This window comes from Coloeus monedula (genome assembly GCF_965178545.1).
Source record: "Coloeus monedula genome assembly, chromosome: Z".
Classification (NCBI taxonomy): domain Eukaryota; kingdom Metazoa; phylum Chordata; class Aves; order Passeriformes; family Corvidae; genus Coloeus; species Coloeus monedula.
In genome coordinates, this window is record NC_138822.1 from 31739066 (window position 1) to 31759902 (window position 20837).

The 20837-nt window shown below is 39.9% G+C and overlaps 1 protein-coding gene across 1 annotated transcript; it reads right to left on the reverse strand.

The window, feature by feature from the left end:
• Positions 1-47: 47 nt before the first annotated feature.
• HEXB (hexosaminidase subunit beta) lies at positions 48-17514 on the reverse strand (the record flags this gene model as incomplete). The annotated part of the gene is made up of 14 exons (XM_082302030.1): positions 48-181; positions 2987-3091; positions 3319-3409; positions 4192-4366; positions 5039-5111; positions 5691-5777; positions 6801-6981; positions 8662-8791; positions 10375-10476; positions 13030-13140; positions 13361-13407; positions 14184-14249; positions 16970-17127; positions 17222-17514. 14 exons carry the CDS (start codon positions 17512-17514, stop codon positions 118-120), a joined length of 1683 nt encoding a protein of 560 aa, XP_082158156.1. The 3' UTR covers positions 48-117.
• Between the last annotated feature and the right edge of the window lie 3323 nt (positions 17515-20837).

Consider the following 20837-nt stretch of genomic DNA (forward strand, 5'->3'; position numbering starts at 1 on the left):
TCAAATAATTTTATTTTAAAAGTGAAAATTTTAAGTCATGATTCAGATACAAAACTGCATGTATATAGTTATCCCCCAGAGGCACTTCAGGCTGTTGACAAGAAGTCTTTGCAGCAGTTACAGCGCTCTACCTTCATGGGCGCAGTATCCAACAAACACCGGTTCGGCCGCTATGCCACGGCTGTTAAAATAAAGCAGAATGGGTATGACTGCAATCGAAAAACTGGCTGCTTGTGTAGGCAGGAAGAGAGATACTGGCAATCTATTTTAGTAATTATATAAACAAAACTACTTCCAAGAAAGAACATATGGCCTATTTAAGGAGTGAAAAAGGGCCCTATTGTACTTTTGATTGTACTTTGGATTGAGCCTCTGTTTCAATCAAGAGGCACCAAACTATTAGCAAACAAGTTGAAAACTTAAATTCAGGGGCTAGTTCTTTGATGTTCTGCAAAATCTATTGCTTTTATTGAAAAGAAGTCATAATGAAGGCAAATGTGAATCAACTAATATTTGCATATTCTCCCCTCTCCCAGCCTCAATGCTTCCTTAATATGCAGCTCTAATTCCATAATTTTCATTATTTTTGGGGGGAGTCAGGGTTTCTTTCAGCTTACACTATCATAAATGATTATGTTCTCATGTGGCTTTAAAAACAAACCAACACCTGTGGCTTATGATGGTGCAGTAAGAGAGTATAAAAACATGTTTCAGAGTTAAAGTAGCTGAAAACAAAATTCTACTTCTTAAATGTTTAAGAACTAGATAATAGTGCTACTAATGTTTAAAAGTGGTGCAGTGGAAGAAACTGAATAATGAAATAGCTCAGCTGAATGATTGCTGCCCCTAAGCAAAACGTACTCTTAATTAAGAAAAGGGTTGGTATCTAGGGCTCTAGAATATATGCCCATCTTCTTGTTTCCTTCCTCCCATCACCCTTTCTCTGCAATCTGGCCTGCTGTGTCCTAGAGAAAGCTAAGTTTACATCTGAATAGTACCTACTGTGTTCACTGTAATATTTCAAGAGCAGTGGCCTTGATCTTAAATTGGCAGTTACTGTTCTTCTAGTGACCAGGATCTAGCTGTTACAATGTGCTACCTACCCATTCCCTTGCTCCCTGGTAACCAGCTGCGTAGCAACCCAGAGCTGTTTATTCTCTTGGAAAGGCCCCTTGTCCTGCTATAACTGCCACAGTCTGTGTATACACGATGAATAAAAACGTTAGTAGGAACAGTCCTTGCGTACATGCTAAGACTGCAACAGCCTGATACTAAGTCAGGTCTTTGAGGAAGCCCCATATACATGAAAGGCAACAACTGCAGGTCCATGGAATGTTCATTTCATCAATGGAAAGGGAATGGTTTCTCTAGTGTTTTTCTGGTTCAAAGCCTGTATAAAAAGATTCATTTTCAGGACAACATATCTTTTTATTGAGGTAGTTAGTTTCTAACAGGAATTGTTCATCTTAAGCCAGCAAAACAGTTTTTCCTTAGGCTTCTTTCTGATGCTAAGTATGTGCAACAAGTACAGGGAGTAGCCCCTGCATTCTGCATCACTAATGCCAGCACTACCAGAGCAGCTGCTGTCATCTGGACCAGCTCCCTGCACAGCAATACAAGTGTTAAGGAAGAAGATGCAGATGCAGCAGTGGAGTTAAACAGGTCCAGAACATCTTGGCTTAGTTCACTGTAAAACCCTAATGCTAGTGGTACAGCTACTGTACACTTCACTGTTCAGTTGTACCTGAGCCCCCCAAGAGATGCACCATCCCACTAAGTAATAGGACAGAAGTTTTTAAAGCCCTTTAAAATTATTTTTAATATGTATTTGTCAGCTCTCTCTTCATGTATCTATTTTTCTCATGACTGAGGGAGATAACACAACTTACATACAGCTATTTTCCTACATCATTATTTTAAGCCAGCTTGAAATAACCCAATCAAGTCAAAACTTAAAAGTCCTTCAGTCACTCTTGATTAAAGAGTGACTGTAAGCTAAACATATATGGTATATTCTAAACTAAATGTAAGTGATTCCTACAGATAGTCATGCTAAGACATCTTCAGGAACATGAGCAGAGAGCTTGAGTTTTAAGTGCTGACTATAACTGCTGTTGTATCCTGTTTTTAAAAACACTGATTTGTATCTACCTTGACCTACTACCACACAGAGCTGAGATTTTCAATGACTTGTCATAAACTTCTGTAGAGAAACAAAATGGTATGTTTCACACTTGCTGCAGTTCAACTAGTCAGCTCTCTGACTGTATACTTTTGAAGTGAAGTCAAACTTAGACTTAATTCCTAGAAATCACTCGTATCTACAACTTTGAATGTACAAAGACAACACTAGCAATGAATAACCAGTAACTTGTGTAGGTACTTTTTAGGAAAGAACTGGGAAAAGAATGTGTTAGGACTACCGTAAACAAAGTCAGTTCATAAATGAATTAAAATTTGTCATGGACTGCTTATCCACTCCTTTCAGCCCCTAGAGTAAAGCAATACGAAAGAATAGCTTGCCCAAGCTCAACTCTCATGCAAACAGCTCCACTTGATTACCTGCTGCAGGTCTTTAATTATTATTAATAATAAATAAATAACACCACCTTTTTTTTTTTTGAGAAGTCTGTTTTTCCTTCTGCCAGTGTACTCCTCCCACATACCCTTTAATATAATTTTTGTCTGAAATAAGTCAATCATGGTATTTATTTTTCCTTCATAGGAAAGAGAAACACATGAGTCCTAGTATTTCACTGAAAAAAGTGAGTTCTGAAAATTTGAGTTGCCAAACTGTCCAGAGCTCCTTTCTTAATGTATCTGTCTTCCTCTTCTGTGGATACAAAACTATATGCGATTGCATTTTCAGTCAGGTTAAACTGCTAGCTCTCTTCCCTATTTCCAGGCCAGCAGTTCATGCCTGTACCTTTATTCCAGTGGTTATAAAACTTGAGAACCAAAATACACTGTAGCTACTAAATCTTACCGGAGCATGCGGCATCGATGATTAGTCAGCCTTTTGTAGGCATCCTGCAAGTTGGTCACATTGCTGCTGCTCCATAGTCTTTCCCCAACAGCACTTGCTCGAGGCCTGTAAAGGTATACTCAGTTTTAGAGTAGGTATCATCTTTAACCAAGAATAGATACATTTTTTTAATACCAGGTCTAATATAGTACTTTTAATACCCAGAAGCATTAATTTTCATAGCTGCTAAGGCTCAGCACGGAGCACTGTTACCATTATCATCCAGTCCTGCTGGATTAATTAATACTTCTTGTAGCTGGCTTTCTAAAATCTAATGATAAAGCAGTTCATACCATAATCTTGGTGTCAGGTTAGTTGCATCTACAAATTCCCCCCACAGGCAGGCTTCTCCACCTATTACAAGTTTCTTCTGTTTTTCAGTTCCTGAATTTAAAGCAGAAAGTCAGAATTTCGCTCTGTCCAGAAGATGTACATAATCAACAATTAAGATAGGACTGATGTTCAGTTGTTTTCATATAAAATACCTATCCTGACCACTAATTGAACATTTTGTTAGTCTTGTTACTGAATGTGAGAATTACAAGCCATTTGCCCAGAGAAGCCACTTCTCTGCTCTGTCGGAAAGGATTTTACCTTTTATGCTCTGAAGACATTCCTCAGCTTTTTGACATTCCTAGAGATTTAAGTCCTGATGGAAACTGTTCATTCTATCACATGCAGAACATTCCTTGAAAAAATTAGTTAGGTGTTCTTAATGAGCTCTGAGAGGTCCCTTGCACAAAATGAAAGCCCCATTGAAAGCATAAGATGTTTGTATCAACTTTAGACACAGGGAGAGAACGTCTTTTTCTAGAATAGCTTAGCACTCAAGAAGGTTGATAACAAATTCAGTATCTGTCTACCAACAGCCATTTTGCACAACTCTGTTCCTAAATCATCTGCCCACCTAGCCCAGCATTCTCTCTTTTGCAAACACCAGTACTAGATGCTTGAGGAAGGTTACACCTTTCCCTGTGAGAAGTACAAAGTTTCTTTTTTTTAATTTAAGAGTTTTCCAGAGTTCTAGCTGACCATAATTCCTTTGATTATGCTATAATCACAGTGATGGAATGGCCACTCTAAAGAGCCCTATTCTTTCCATGTACATTGTACTATAAACCAAGGAGTTTCATGCACAGAACATGTGTATAAAAAAAGTAACAAACCAGGGAAGTTAAGTGGTTCAACACTGTAGTATTTCTTCCAGTCTTGCCCATAACTAATGTAGTCTAAGTACCAGGGTGCTGACAGGATAGTGGTGAACCCAGCTCCAGTGACACTGCTCAGTTCATGAGCATAGTTATTTGCCATCCACACTTGAACTACAGTGTCTGGTTTCAGCTAAAAGAGGAAAAGACAAAACAACTAACTAACCAACTTAACACAAAAACATTAATGGCAATCCTAATTGCTGTTATCAAGGAAAAGGATCATGAATTTCAAAACTCTCTATTTTGTTTTGAAGAGGAATGTTTTAGAAACTACCTTTTGTCATCCCTCCTACCCCAAAGTCTAAAGCTGATTAGCTCTTTGCTGGTTTTAAACACAACTCATACTAGAGAGAAGCCTAGGTTATACTATAGACAGTTAATGCTCTAAGGGGATTCCTACATGCACTGTGTATCTGACCAGCTCTTTAAAAAACTGAGCATTTGGTCTTACTGGACCAGACACACACTTAAGTGATAAAAAAAAAGAAAGAAAACCCATAGAAACTTCTCTACCCTTTATTCTGACATTTTAAAGCATGTTATATTAACCAGGTTAATATATAACCGGGTTATGTTCACCTTTAAAATGCACTTCAATGCTGGTGTTCCTGTTTCTCCTATTACATATTCAACAAATGATAATTTCAAGGGAGGCTCCAACAGCTGGGGAGACTTGCTAATGTCAACAGACTTGCTTTAACTCTTAAGAGACAAAGCCAGACCTATTTAATAGTCTACTTAGGAAGCCTCACGCAATATTGCGCTGTTACGCAAGAGTACCTTACTAATCTTCCCATCTTACCTGCGCTTTGTGATCAAACACTTCTTGCCAGACCATTTGTCCTTTGTTGTAGGAAGAAACAATGTCCACAATGCTAGAATTTAGAAATAAGATCAGTTTTGTGAACTTCAATGAGATAAGTACAAGCACTCAAATTAGCAACATTTTCTACCCCAAGGCACCTCAGGCCTTTCCCACCACTGCATGGGAGACCATGAAAAAGCAGGTTGTTCTGGTTTTGGCCTTCAGTGCTCTGTCTTGCAGAGCATGTTCTACCACAGAGAACAATGTGCACATGCATTTACGCAAACTGATGCTCAGAACTACCAGCAACTCATACAGGGTGACTAAATCTGTGTTATTTAAGGAGAGAAAGAAATGTCTGCAGAAACTTCCTCCCCACTGTGTGTGCTGACACTACTGCAGATCCGTAGTTTAAGATACCCCATACGTTCACAGTGTGTGTAAAACCAGCCTACATATCTGTGCTGTGTCCCTCGTTTTAAAGCTATGAACTTCAGACCTGGTGTTTGAAAATAAAGTGGATAGTCCCAAATATGTGGCAATTTTTCAAAATAATATAGATACTAAATCAGTTTCCGTATCTGCACCTCAACACCACCCTCAAATAATGACTGTGAAAAACTGAGCAAGAATTAAAAAAACAACATACTTTTGAACATAGTAAGATTCCAGCTTAGCATAGTCAGTGCCAAAACCTTGCTTCTTCATGAACTTTTTCACTTCAGGGTTAGATTTCCTTAAATCGCAACAAGAAAACAAGTTTAAAAAAAAAAAAAAAGTATTATTTTTGTTACATTTTAAACCAGATTTCCCAACCATTTCTACCTATGCACAGCACACTGGCTGATACCTTAGGCATGCCACAACCTGGAATGCACAGCAGAGCAGAAGCAGCAAGTTAACATGATTTAGGTATTTTTAAACAGTTTCATCCTGATTTGAAATAAAGCCAATAGACTTAATTCTCTGGTAAAACTGCTGGAGTCCCTGTTCTGAAGTGGTCTCTGGCAGGCTGCCCCAAACTCTTTAAGAGCTCTGGGGTTCTTGGCATCTCAGCCACTTTGTGCTAAGGTTGTCAGCAGTCTGAGAACTCAACAATTTTGTGTTTCCACCATAAAAACAAACCAACACATTTGTGTTAAGCATTTGCCAGAAGTTTTCCTTCTCTATAAAAATTAAATAATGTCCCGAGTGTTTGGATTTTATCTTTAAAGAGAATGCAGAAATACTAACTATATCAATTTGAATACTCATCAAAATGCTCCAAATTCTTTATTATTAGTTAGTCTCTCCAGCAGAGAGACTCCAAAATATTCAAAATCCACAACTGAATTAAGAACACTATTAATACATGCTGTACCTCTAATACAAACACACATGAATCTGTTTGGTAATTCTTACTGTTAGCAGATTTTCTGGAGGGCAGAACTCAATGTAAGATCTACTTTAACACAAAGCATTTAAATATTAATTTTCTTACCTAGTATTTTTCTAACATACTAGTTCTTTTTCCTGCCAGGGTAATTTTCATAAAGAAATCCTTTAGAATATTTATGAAACTATGAGTCAAAGCAAAATTCTGCACATCAGTTGCTTGTGGAGGATCGCAAATGATCTACCTGTAAATAGTTACAGAGGTAGGAGTGGAGATCTTTTGTCTATGCAGTGAAAACTGTCCCATGCAACTGAGTTCTGTAATTGATGGAGGTGGACAGGTTTAGGAGGCACTAGATATTTGTTCTTTGAATTGTCACCATACCAACAACTGAAGTCCACTTCATCTCCTCCCAAATGAATGAATTCATCTGGAAATACACTGCTGATCTCTTTGAAGAACTTAGTCATGAAGTCGTAAGTTGTATTCCAAACGGGATTTACAGGTCCAAAGGACCCAGTTGGCTGTTCTCCATTGTAGCAAGGAGTGAGAAGATCTTTTTGACCTAAGAAAAACAATTAATAGATGATATTCAGTTTCATGTTGCTATGCTAACTTTGCTAGCAGGAAAAAGCAGTTATCCATATTAAAAAGGTAAACATGACCTAAGTGCTCACCTATCTTAAGTATAATCAAATAGAGGCAGGATGAAATAAGACAACTTGTAAAATGCTGAAGGGTCTAACTGGCAATCGGGACTCTTAATTTCAGATTTGTGATTTAACACACACTAATACACGTAGCATGTCACAATACCTGGAAAACATAACTTGGATAACTACTTGAACAAAACAAAAAAAGCTTTAATGAATATCAGAAGGAAGCCAATTAGAAGGAAGCTGAACGTAATGAGTGTGCTTCAGACTCCTCTTTTCTATTACTCTGCTTTTTTAACATGTAAGTAGCTGTCAGGTACATAGCTCAAGGTAGATGTCCTATCTCACTCTGCAAAGAATGTACCTTTACACAAAAAATGAAGGCTAAACAGAGATCAAAACTATGCAGTGGTTCTCAAGTCAAGATATCTGAAGCAACATAAGCCAGGAAAACTAAACAGGAAAAAGTTAGTTTATTTGGTGTACACTGTAGTTGCAGCAGCAGCACCTTCCTGGCTGTGTGTTTCCTACTCTGAGCACATCTCCCCCAAACAGACCTTAGTGCTAGACTGCTTCTACTACTCAACTCACAAACCTTAAGACTTCTATCTAGTATCTTCAATTTGAATGCAAAGAAAGCATAGCTGCCCAAGTTCATAAGCAAAGCCAGAACTGGCTTCTGTGCATCGCATTAAAAAAAGCTACGCAGGAAGCTATTGAGAACAACTGATTTTAGGAAAGGGAGATCAAGTTGCTCTTTGAGTGAATGTAGACCACCTCACATATCACCAGGCAAGCCAATGGTTTTAACAGACCTCTGTAAGAGTGAAGACCGCTTCAGATGAAGATTCCAAAGGAGTGTTTAGCAAATTTAGGTTTTGCTTGGTTCCCTTCTTCCTCATTTTAAATAGTGAGAAAAGAGCCTGAAACATCTTCCAACATTATGACCACATCCCCACAGGATGACTACGAGACTCATTCCATGGCTAAAGCTAAAGCTATGAAACACTAGAAAAATCTTTACTTTTGGCCAAAGTCATCTTACGTAAATTGCAGTGACATTGCATTCAGCGCACGTGGTATTAAAGCACACGGTTTCCTGATCCTTGAGTGCAAGTAAATACCAGCATTCTCTATCAAGAGAAGTATTACTCTGAGACCCAGAAGATAAGTCAGTGAAGAAGCATCCAAGTTCACTGTGCTTTATACACTGGCAGATTACCACTTCACCAACAGAAAGAAACATCAGTCACTTCCAAAGAACCTTCCCAAAGCAACTCCAGAGCAAGCAACTCCTTATTTCTAGACACTGCCTTATTATTCTAAACTCAAAAGCTCTGAGTGATGGGGTACCAACAACAAAGTGTAAGGCAGAATATATCTGTACCCTTGCACACACATCTAGCACAGAACATGTCAACTTTCTTCATTAATCTTACTTCCTCTAACCTGTAAAGGTCATGACATTACTTAGTGCCTCTTCCTTATCAAGGGCCTTCCAAAGCACTTTATTGGTTACTTCTGAAAAAATTCATTTTGCGCTACTACTCACCGCAATCTCTTAACAATTACTACTTTCTTGGGCATACCTTTTCCCCAAGACTGCGTGTGTCCTGGGGTATCAAACTCTGGGATAACTCTGATGCCTCTTAACCGAGCATACTCAATCACCAGATGGACGTCAGTAGGAGTATAGATGAGATTAGAGGAGTATGCCCCCTGTAAAATATTCACATTTAGAGACAGTTTGCAACACAATATAGCAGCAGATCACAAAATTTGGATGGAAATATTTTAACTTAGACTGGAGAGCAGTTTAAAAGGTTGGCTCTGGTTTATCAACTGCACAGACAGAACTTTTCAGTTAACTTGTGGAGAGAAAAAAACCCACCAAACCAACAAACTCACAACACTGAGACAGACCTCCCTGACGAGACCTTCCTTTCCTCCTTAGCTCACTGTTACTGAAGAACACAGAAAACGTTGTTTCTATTCTTTCAGAATTTTGAAAGATACACTTTTCAATTCTATAGTATAGAGGCAAGTTGTTGTTCCCCATTAGCTCTGAAACATTGGGCCCTTGCTACATAACATACATGACTAATGGAAAAATTCTGCCAAGTCAGAAAGAACTTCCAACATCTCTGCTTCTCAGTTTTGATAGTGACCAATTTAGCATCAGGACATGTTTGTTTTGTGACACTAAATTTGAGTGTAATTCCACTCCTACACAGCCAACAAATGTGACAATGACCCTGATTATTACAGTTTGGTGAAACAGATGCTTGCCAAAGAGCCAAACTACATAAGAATACATCGTGACTCTTCATGATTAATAGCACCTTAAGCTTCTGTTTATCTGGAAATGGTTTCCACAGCTGAGTTACTCAAAAAAAGGAAACAGTAAACAAGCCTTTCAAAGAGAAGCTTGTTCAGACACAGGCCATCTCCCTCTCTCTAGCTGTCAATGGGAAATACGACAGAATTCCATAGCCTTTACTGGACAAAATAATCTGACTGCACTATGCAACATATAAAATTTTTGAATTATAAAATTCTTCATAGCATCTGCTCAAGCACTGCCAACATAATTTTCATGAGTGTCAGATTCTAGCAAGCACTTTAAAACAGAATCACAAATCTTGTACTTAGGCTTAGTCTACTTAACTATTCTTAACTACTTAACTACGTTTGATTTGGCTCCTACTGTACCGTGACTGAGCAAGAACCTCATGATGGCTCTCACTAATGTAACAAAGCCTACTACGCATCTAGAAATAAGACACATTGTACTGTATTTTTTCTAGGAAACAACCTTGCACTTTTGGACCTCTTACAGACATGTTGTGTTTTGTAAAGCTAACTAGGTATCAGACAGGACAGAAGTACTATTGTAATGGTTCCAGACCAAGAGCTGGCAGGAAAATCTCCTACATTTGTTTGAGTGGCAGAAGTCAACCAGTTAAAGAATCCCATCAACAGAAATCCAAGCAGGGTTCACTACTTATTTGCACACCATTAGTGTTTGAAGGCCTGCAAACACTGAAGATCATGCAGAAAATTTGCATAGAAGAGTTAAGAAGATCATTTACCATGTATCCACCAGGGAAGACTAAAAAATGGTCCACACAGACACTCAGGTAGGATCCTAAATGTGGACTTGCTGGTTACTGGTCCCATTGTACTGTTTTACAATAAGCCAAATCAGATATACTCAAGCACTGGTAAACCCTGCATTTTATTTTCATGAAGTATGTGCCAGATTTCTGCCCTTCCACCCTGCTCAAATGGTGTTTACTCACCTTGTCACTTAATTCAGGGAAATAAATGCTCTGGTAAGGGAAGGACTGATCATCTACTATATGCCAGTGGAGAACATTGAACTTATTAAAAGCCATGGCATCCTGTAACAAATAATGCAATAGAGTTTAGTTAAACACTTCATTCTCATAGAAAACCTATGCAAAAAAGTGGTCTTGTCCCAGCATATCCCGGATGCCTAGAGCAACACCTAAAAAAGAATAAAACCTCTAACAAACCAAACCACCCAAAAAACCAACCAAAACTCACCCAATTCCCCCACCAACAAACCAAAAAACCTTTCTACGTTTCACTAAATCCTAGAAGCACACACCTCTACTGCTCCATCCCCCTGCAATCTGTTGTCACCACTGCTGTTAACAAGCTCTTGATCTGACCCCCATTCTACCAGCCCGTGTAGTATGAACTGCTATGAACACTTACGAATTTCTTCCACTTCAGAACACATACCCTGAGATTAGCACAGGTGGCTACAGCATGGTGATGCTAACACCAAGGTTGGAGGTTTGACCCCCATATGGGCCATTCACTTAACAGATGGACTTGATGATCCTTCTGGGTCCCTTTCAACTCAGATGGTTCTGTGGGTAATTCTCTATGCACCATCACCTATTTCAGCTTACAGAAAAGCTTATACTTTTCTAACGAAACACCTTGGACTTGAAAACAGAACAGCATGAGAGTTTCCTACTACATAGTACATCCCTTCTTGCTAGTGACTTCTGCAGAATCCATTTCAAATGCATGCAAAATAAACTATGCATTTTCCCTGCAAAAGACAGTGTTTCTTTTATGCTTTCATTCATAACAGTGTCAGTACTTCCCTTTTTTTGATCTTGAAGATAATCAAGATCAATGTTAACACACATATTTTAGAATTACGACTCCAGTTGGACAGTTACATACATACCTTGGGTTATGCTGGCTCGTTAATGACTACAAGTGTGTGCTGTGAGCAGACCAAATTAAGTGTTTACATCATTCATGACTGATTGCAACACAGCTGCTCCCAAGCCCTTGCCACAATACAATTGTTTTCACCACCCATTCCCCCCATTCTTTTTTTACCTAGGGGTATTTACAGAGGTGATAAAATCTCTTCAGGAACTCCCACCAAATCCAAAAGAAGATTCATATTTTGTACATTCCCCAAATTTATCTCATCTGTTTCATGACACTGCAGAATTTTTAATTGCCACATGTTTTCATGCATTTCTAACACATACCATCCTTCTACATAGAAAATTACATCTCTGAACCTTCAGTTCACCTACTCCTTCCTCAAGGACAATGCCCTTCCTGGAAATACAGTGCAGCAGTTGAACACAAACTAGAAATGTACTTGAATTGCTGCCCTAAGCATCTAATCACCACATGTCAGAGATTACTGATGCTTTTTATTACTCCGGATTCAAGCAGGCAGAGAGGAGGGAGGAGAAGCATACTTGTTCTTAAAACCATGAAAAGAGCATAAGATGTAGCTCTGATATAGTATTAGAGACAGACATGCAATTTAAGGAAAAAAAGCAGAACAGCAGCAGTTACAGAAACACAAAAATAGTTAGAAATTCAAGTCTCTGTGGACATCTCTTTTAGACAAACCAAAAAATACTGACACAAATATTTACTTGAGACTTTGAAGCACCCTCTGTTGCAAATGTAACACTACACAAGCATTACTTGCTGAACAGGCACTGACCTTGAAGTTGAATACAAGTGTTAAATACCCAAAGGACAAGTTCTGAGCATAGTTCAAGGATGACCTCAGAAATTAAGACTGTTTTTATGTGCACTCTTTCTGCTTATCTTAAACCTGTTTTGCAAAGTTCTGCAACATGGAGGGGAAATTTCGAATATTATTTCACCTTGGAGAAGCAAGACAGAGACAAGACAGGAAACTGCCTATTCCTCCACTTCAAGTAACTAAATAATCCCTCCTACAAGGACATCAACAACAACAAAAAAAAAAACGGGGAGTGCAAAACAGAAACCCCCAAAGATTTGGCTGCTAATTTATACAAATACATCACCCTTCCATCAAGGTTGGAGCACATTAATTCTTAATGTGCTTATTTAAGCTTTTTGGAGAAAGTTTTGTTTGTTTTTTTTTCGTTCGTCTATTTTTCAGTAGCTTCCAGTGAGGGTTTTGAATTTTCTCCCTTGCTCTGTAGTACTTAATTACTGGCTTGCACTTAGTAGCCTAAGAAAGGACTATCAAAGGCTGCTACTGGACTACCAAAGTCTGCTCCAAAAGACTGGAGTTTTCCTGAAATCACTGGCGCTGAAGCCAGAATTTGCAAGGTATCCCTTGCATTGATTGATGACAGTCAGATGTCTCAAAACATGCTTCCAAGAAATAATACATAAGCTGGTTTAGGCAACAGAAAATACAGAGAATTTGAGGTACCACAAACACCAGTCCCCTTTACAGATTTAATACTCATTGTGTCTGTCCACTCAATGCTTCTCCAGTCTACGTTCAGACCTTTGCTTAGCAAAGTTCACTCTGTCTTTTTAAAATCATACAGAAGAGATGGGTTCTTCTTTCATACCAGCTCCAGTTCCTACCTACTTCAGGGGACAAAACACAACAACAAAAAGCCTTCATTATTAATGACACAAAACTGCCTACTTACCAGGTTTGTCAGAATAGATTTCAATGGTAAATAATGCCTTGAAGTGTCTAATAAGACTCCTCTATGAGCAAATCTTGGGAAGTCATTGATTTCAGATTCATTGACAAGAAACTATGAGAAAAAAAAATTAAAAATTAGAATTTTATTTTAATATTTAATGTTTATTTTAATATTCATAATTTCAAACAGGAAATACTTTTTTTTTTTCAGAAAATGATTCTTGGAAATCTGTAACAGACTGAAATGCTGCTGAACGAAACTGGTAGATCTGCTGTTTCTAGAAAAGCACCCAGTTACCAGGACAGTGGATGTAGTTAACAGCTATACTTACGCTTCCATAGTCATCTTCATAAACCAACTGGCTGAAGGTTTCCAAGCCTGGAAAAATATCCAAGAAAGGGATCTCAATTACAAACCAATACTTGCCCTTAAAGTTTTAGTTACAAACAGTACCATAATTTTTTACAGGCATTCATATAGCTAGAAAGAATGCTTGTAGCTGAGTTTCTTTCTCTTTAGCACAGTTTCCTTAGTTGCTTAAGCACCACTGTTCAAAAAACTCTGGAGAGAACCATTCAAATTCTCCATTATGCACAGATACCAAATACTTGTGCTACCGCTCAGCTGTAGCAGATTAATCCCCAAATAGTAATACAATTACTGAGAGTGAGGTAGGAATTTCTGGTCTCGTTATGCATCTATTCCTGTAATTTCTGGAACTGGTGAAGTTTCTAATTCAGCATGAAAAATCTGTTGATTTATAGGTAACTAATATACAGAGTCAACATTCCAGTAAGAACAGCAGGCTGAAATGTCAGGATTTTTATTCTTTGCAATGCATTCAGCATGTCCAGTTATTAGGTGCAGTCAGAAAATAATCTGTTCACACTGTAGTTTAGACAGCTTTTTGCTTGGCCTGGCTGATTTCAGGCACAGCAAGAATGTACTTACAGTGTGCCACTGGATCTGAGATGCTGAGCATCTGGACCAAATGTCTAACTGATACATATCTGAGTATCCTTCTGGCTTGACTAAGCTTACTTCCAATGAGGTACTGAATGAGGGCAAGCCTAAGTGGTCAGCTGGTTCTTGGTCTGCCATGAAGTTTGTATAAGCCCTAAACAAATAGCTCAATGTGAAAATTATCAGCTTACCTCTTAAAGCACCCCATACCTCATAAGCTTTCAGTATAGCCACAGGCTCAGTTACAGTTAAATGATCTAAAGAAAAGGAAAAAAAAGCTTACTCCTCAAGAAACCATGAATTGACAGGACAATGCCAAAAGGCATTAAAAAGATTCTTCAAGTGCCACATCTCCCTTTGTGTTTTAAATTCCAATCAATCCTGTTTTTAAAAGTGATAGCATGCAATTATTTTTCATCTATGTTTTCCTGATATAAAGCAAGCTACTATTCAGAGAGTCAACAGCTAATCAGAAAGAAGATAAAACAAGTAAGGTGCTTAGTAATGGTAATGTTAAAATATTGTACATGAGCCAAAATTCCAGCAAAGTTTAACCCACCTGATTTAAAACATAACAGACTGTATTTTTGCATTTAAGACATATGTGATAAGGGTCGGGTAGCTAAGCCAAACCTAATCACAAAAAGTTTACTTCTCCTTTTATTTTCCTTTTATGTAGTTTACGGTTTATTTCTCGAGGTGAGGCCGCCCCAGTGCAGAGCAGAGCCGCACAATCCCCTCCCTTGCCCAGCTGGTGATGCTGTGCCTGATGCACCAAAAGGATGTCAGGTCACCGTCTTGACCTGAGCATCAGTATAGGGGCAGTGAGGTGAAGTACAGTAAGTAAAATGAAAATGGTATCTGAAGGAATCTGTAACAATCCTCCCTTGAGTCCTGAAGTACACTATGAAGTACTAGTGAAAAAAAGCAACCCTAAATTAATTTTGGTTTTGAATTTAAGGCGATTCAGTAAATATTAAAGAACAAACAAATACATTTAAAATAAATTTTTAAAATCACATACATATATGTGCATAAAAATACACTATATCTAGAAATCTACAGATTTATATTATTCAAACATCAAAGTAATAACTGCACATCTGAAACAGCAGAGAAAAAAATCAAAGGGTTGAATTGCTGTACAATCATTTATTTGATCTGTGTCAGTATGAAAGAATGGTTGGTGTGTATAATCTACACAGTTCAAACATTTATCTAAACTACCAGAGAAAAGCCATTCAGCAATATGAAAAAAGTACCTCAAGTTTCCATATTAACCTAAGCACTGATTGCACGTATTGGAAGTTTGGGGTAAGAAAGAGAACTTAGAAGATTACTGCAATCTCCACAGGTAAACTGTAGGGAAAATGTGATAAATTGTTAAGGATTTATTTCCAACACAGCAGGGTTTTTTTTTCTGAACAGATATCATACCTTAAATTAACTTTGGATGGATAATTCTACAATAAGCTACTTGGAACATTTTACGCAAGCAGGTAAGAGGACAGGTAACCTGTACTTTGATTACATATCCAATTGTCTTGCTACAGGATAGTCACTGACTGTCCATACTATCTTTATTAAGGAGCCAGACCACCCAAACCAGCAAATCAGCAATAACAGCATTTTTTAAGAATTTGTACCCTTAAAAAGATAGCCCATCAAAAACCAGAAAATTAAAACTTACTGAAGTCTGGAAAGCTTAGCTTATTACATGAAGAAAATATGTTACATGTAACAGGAAACTTATTTCTTAGAGCAGAGGGAAAAAACTGCCTGTTCTAAAGAATGCAACCTAAAAATCACATGGTCTGACAGATTCCGTGACAGAAAACAAGAATCAGCTTTGGTTAAAATCTGAAGTTCAAAAACCAGTTCAAAGTTCAAATAAAAATCAAGCAGCACAATAACCTGACTGGCAGAACAATGAGAGCATTAGCATGTTGGCTGCTGTATTTCATTTGCATTGAAAAGTTTTATAAGCATCACATAAAAACTGAACTCTTTGGCTTACGTCTCAAAAGGATTTAGTAAATTTAATATCAGTACACTCTATTACAAGTCAGGTGGAATTAATCCTGCTGCACATGTATGATTTAAGATTAAAAGGATCTTTTTTCTAAGGATCTGTATCCTGGATACCAAACAACAGAAGATTATTTCAAAACAGAACTAGATTAATTGAATATATTGATTTTTGTGCTAGCCTGCCCAGACAAAAAGCAATACTATTGCTCATTCTTATTTCTGTTAAGGAAATTCTCTGGTGATTAGTCCTTTATTTAGAATACTTCTCCACTCTGGACTTCAGTCACAGAACTAAAGAAGCATAGAAAAATGAATCCAATATAAACATGTTTTAAAATCCTTTCTTGTATTTACAGATATAAAGGAAGTAGGTTTATAGAACTGCAAGATGAGTAACAAGTTCAACGAGCACTTTCTGGTTTTCCTGGAAAAACAGGAAATACCATGTACATATCTCAGTGTAAGTAGCTTCAATTCAAATGTAGTCATTTCTAAGGAGACGGCAAGCAGTGACAGCCTTCACTCAATAAATAAGCTGTACTGAAAGGAATCATCGCCTGACTGTGCACAGATCTCACCAAAGATAAGTGGGTATTGCACAGCATGGTATCTCTGATTCCTAATGCTAGCTGCTAGAAAGGATAGTAGCAGGTAAATGAGCTGTATGATAGCTGAACTGCAAAAATCATGCGTGACACTTGACGAGCTTCGTGATCCACTGTGGGCTGGGATTTCCCACAGCATCAAGAGCAAGAATTATCTTCTGGTCGCCACTGTTGTGAAATGGTTTTTAGCGCTTCCGAGAGCCCTTGCTTTCGAGTTCCTTTAAAATACCCCCAAAACCTGCTGACTTCTATACCAGACACGTGATAGGAAAACAAGCTCCTAACGGTGCCACCTAAGCCGGGGAAGGAGGAGCGCGATGAGCGGCCGTGCGGGTACTCACAGGCCTCGCTGGAGGTGAGCTGCGGGTGCCTGTCACAGCCAGGGTCCCCCGCCTCGATCACCACCTGCAGCTGGAACAACTCGGGCTCCGCTCGGGCAGCCAGCGGCCTGCGGCTCCGCGTCCGCCGCCGGGAATGCCCGAACATGTACTCGTAGTACCTGCCGGGGAAGCACAGGCGCCGGCGGGGCCCTGAGGCGGCTGCTCCCGTCCCCGGGCCGCCGTTGCAGCCCTCCCAACCCCACCGCCGCTCACCTGCGGAAGGCGTCCTGCAGCAACCCGCAGCCCGGGCCCGCCGAGGAGCCGGCGCCGTGCACCAGCTGGAAGCGGCCGGGCGCCAGCTGCAGCTGGCGAGGGTACGTGCGGACCCACTGCGGCAGCGGCCACAGCGAGTCCTCGGGGACGGCGTCCGCCGCCACCTCCCAGTCGGACGGCTCCGGCTCGGCCCCGGCCCGCGGGGCGCCGTGGCGGAGGCTGGTGCTCACCAGCACGGCGGGCACCACGACGAGCCCCAGCAGCAGCCCAGCCAGCCCCATGGCTCTGCCCATAGTGCGGCGGCTGCCTCAGCCCGCCTGTTACACTCACAGGGTAGCCCGACTCCGCCTCCGGCGCCAAGGGGCTGGCTAGGGCGGGCTCGGGAGCCTCAGTGCCCGCCCACGGCACCGTCCGCCCGGTGGCCCCTCGGCGGGCGTGCGGCAGGGTGAGGGCCTGGAGTGGAGCGGGTCAGTTCTTTGTTCTCCTCTGAGGGGTTTTCGCACATAAAAAGCATTAACTATTAGCTTCCAAAGGAGAGCCACGAGGATAGTGAAGGGTCTGGAGGGGAAGCCGTATGAGGAGCAGCTGAGGTCACTTGCTCTGTTCAGCCTGGAGGAGAGGAGACTGAGGGGAGACCTCATTCTGGTCTTCAACATCCTCGTGAGGGGAAGCAGAGGGGCAGGTCCCGATCTCTTTACTCTGGTAACTAGTGACAGGACTCGAGGTAACAGCGTGAAGCTGAGTCAGGAGAAGTTCAGGTTATTATCAGGAAAAGGTTCTTCACCCAGAGGGTCATTGAGCACTGGAAGAGTCTCCCCAGGGAAGTAGTCACAGCACCAGCCTGACAGAGTTCAAAAAGTGTTTGGACAACACTCTTGGGCACGTAGTGTGATTCTTGGGACTCTCCTGTTCAGAGCTAGGAGCTGGACTTCAATGATCCTAATGTGTCCCGTCCAGCTCAGCATATTCCATTAATAGCTGGCACCATGAGGTCCTGCACATGGAACTGCTCTACAGAATAAAGGAGCGTGGCTGGGCCAGCTTAATTTCTGTATGGAGAGGGTGTGATGCAGGCTACACTTTTATGAAGGAAAGACTCTACATCTCTTGTAGTGCTACAAAACAATTTCAGGCTCAGCAGAAACTACTTTTTCACAGGCTTTCTACAGAATGTGTTACAAGCTATATGGTAAATAAGCTGGAGTCTGAGTTGCAGTGAAGTGTTTCAACCTTTAACCAAACCTGGTGTTTTGGCCAATCTCAATGCAAGCTTGGGAAAGTTGTTCTTAATTGTTTGTGAGGAAGGAAATTCAAGCTTTCCAAGACTGAAAGTCACAGTGGGGAGGAATTCAGGCTTCATGCCACCTCTAACTGAATGGTTAATGTGTACACTGAAGTGTCATCGTTGTTGCTTTGGCTGATGCACCAGTTAATACCACAGCAATGATGAGGGGAGCTGACACCTGCATGCTGCTTCTGCAGAGTAACTGAGGAGCTGGTCAGCTGTCCTGAAGGGAATGAATCACAAAACATCCTGGTTGTTGCCATTTGCTGTGCCCAACCATGCAGTTACAGTGCAAAGGCTTGATGGAAAGTGTTTGATGCAGAGCAGAGTGTTATTTAATCTTGTAATGCTGTAAGTAAAAGCAATTCCTTATTATATCAAAGAGGCACACAGGACATGACACCTGCAAACCTACCCTCCTGCTCTCTGCATGCCAGGAGATAGGTGGAAATGGCAACACTGCAGCCGTCTTTTCTGGCTCACTCAGAGGCAATTGTTAAACTCTTCAAGCGGTGGCAGAGGTTTCCAGTTGCCTGTTACATATACCTTATTTATCTTTCCTTTACCTGGTGTGATTGTCTCCTCAACTGTGCTGATTCAACTGTTCATGCTGCCTACCTCTGTTCATCTTTTTAGACATACTAAGAAATTATGGATTGTTTCATAGGTTTCTTGGAGATATCTGAGAGATCAATAAGCTCTCAGGGAAGGAGTGGATAAGAATAAGTAGCTGCAGTTGCAGAGGGGACTGTAAGATACTAAACAAAATCTTCTGTGTACTGATAAATGTTAAGCAGCCTGGCCACTCCTAAGGTCTGGTTACTGAAGACACACTGAAAATTTTTGCTTTCATTTGTTTTCAGTGGCTCTATCTTCTGTAGAGTAAGGCTGTTCTACACCAATGAAGCACACCTGTTCATTAGTCACCTAATAAATATTTGCCTAATCATTTATTATTGCCACTCTTTAAAATACTTATTCAGTGCAAAAAATGCTAATTAAATGAATTTTGCTTTTTTTCCTTCTCTGGGTAGATTTTCTGATGACCAATTAAGAGATCAGGTAGTCTTTCCTTGTGTAAGTCCATGGATATAGTTTCTTTCTTTTACCCACTGGTATACTGGATAAAATTGTAGAAACTTGGTGTCTTTGAGATATTTACATCTTTGCCAGTTTTGCTTGAATTTGGCCTCTGGGATTTAAAAATTACTGGGTGGAGTAGTCAGACAGAAACGTGCTATCCTCATTTTCTAAGGAAACCTGACTGTAGTGTCTTTGATTACCACAAACAATCTCAGTTTGCTTTGGCATTTTTAGACACTTCGGTTTCAGGTGCTATGATGTAACCCAGTTTTATGTTGCATGTGAGGACTGGTTCTAACTCACAGTAGAGTGTAAGCAGGACACATTGAATCCAAGAGTGTTGGACTGCAGGCTGCAGTCTTGAAGTTGTTCTCTTCGGAGGCCAGGTGATTTCAGTGGGATTTCCACCGAACACAGCAGAATGATGGAACTGCAGAGCTAGGACTGTAATTGTTTCCAGCATGTGCACAATGAAAGAAGACATCAGCGTGCTTCATGCTCTAAAAAAAAAAAAAAAAGCTCCAGTATCAACTCAAAATCTTGAACGTGGAAATCCACCATGCTTTATCCTTTGCCTGTTCTACAAGTTTGATGTGCTTTCTGAGAGGAATGGATTTTGATCTTCTTTATTGTTCACTTTTTGCCTAGATTGTAAACTGTGTTAAAATGGGAATGTACTCTTATCTAGGCTTGTAAAGACTTACGTAGTTTTATAGGTTATACATACCTACTGAATGAGTACTAAAGTACTGCTTTGCATTTTTGTGGAAAAATTGAAAAGTACAATCATGAGTTACTCAGATAAGGAACTTGGATCCCCTGGTTCTACCAGAGATGGTTTTTCCATTCCCTAAGGTAAAAGTTATGTGTTGTTTAGTTGCAGATGACCCCTTTTTGAAAACAGGAAGAAAATTGCTACAGTAAAAAAACATGGTAAATGAGGGTGAGCTTGGCTCCTACAACAGAATTGTACAGATTCCTTCATGCACATCCCTGTGTTAAATAGGAATAAAAAAATCGGTTTTGAACATTAGAAATCTCAAAAGTTCACCTTGCTAACCCAAATGGTGGAATTGGGCTGCACACCAGTAACATTTACAGGAGGAAATTCTTTTATTTGTGTAGCTCTCAGTTCTTGCAGTTGTTCTGTGGCTACAGCAGTCACTTCAAAGTGATAGGAGATCTCTCAGGAGCGTTTCCAGGTGTGCAAAGAAATGTTCCATATAGTCTCTATGGTTGACTCCACTT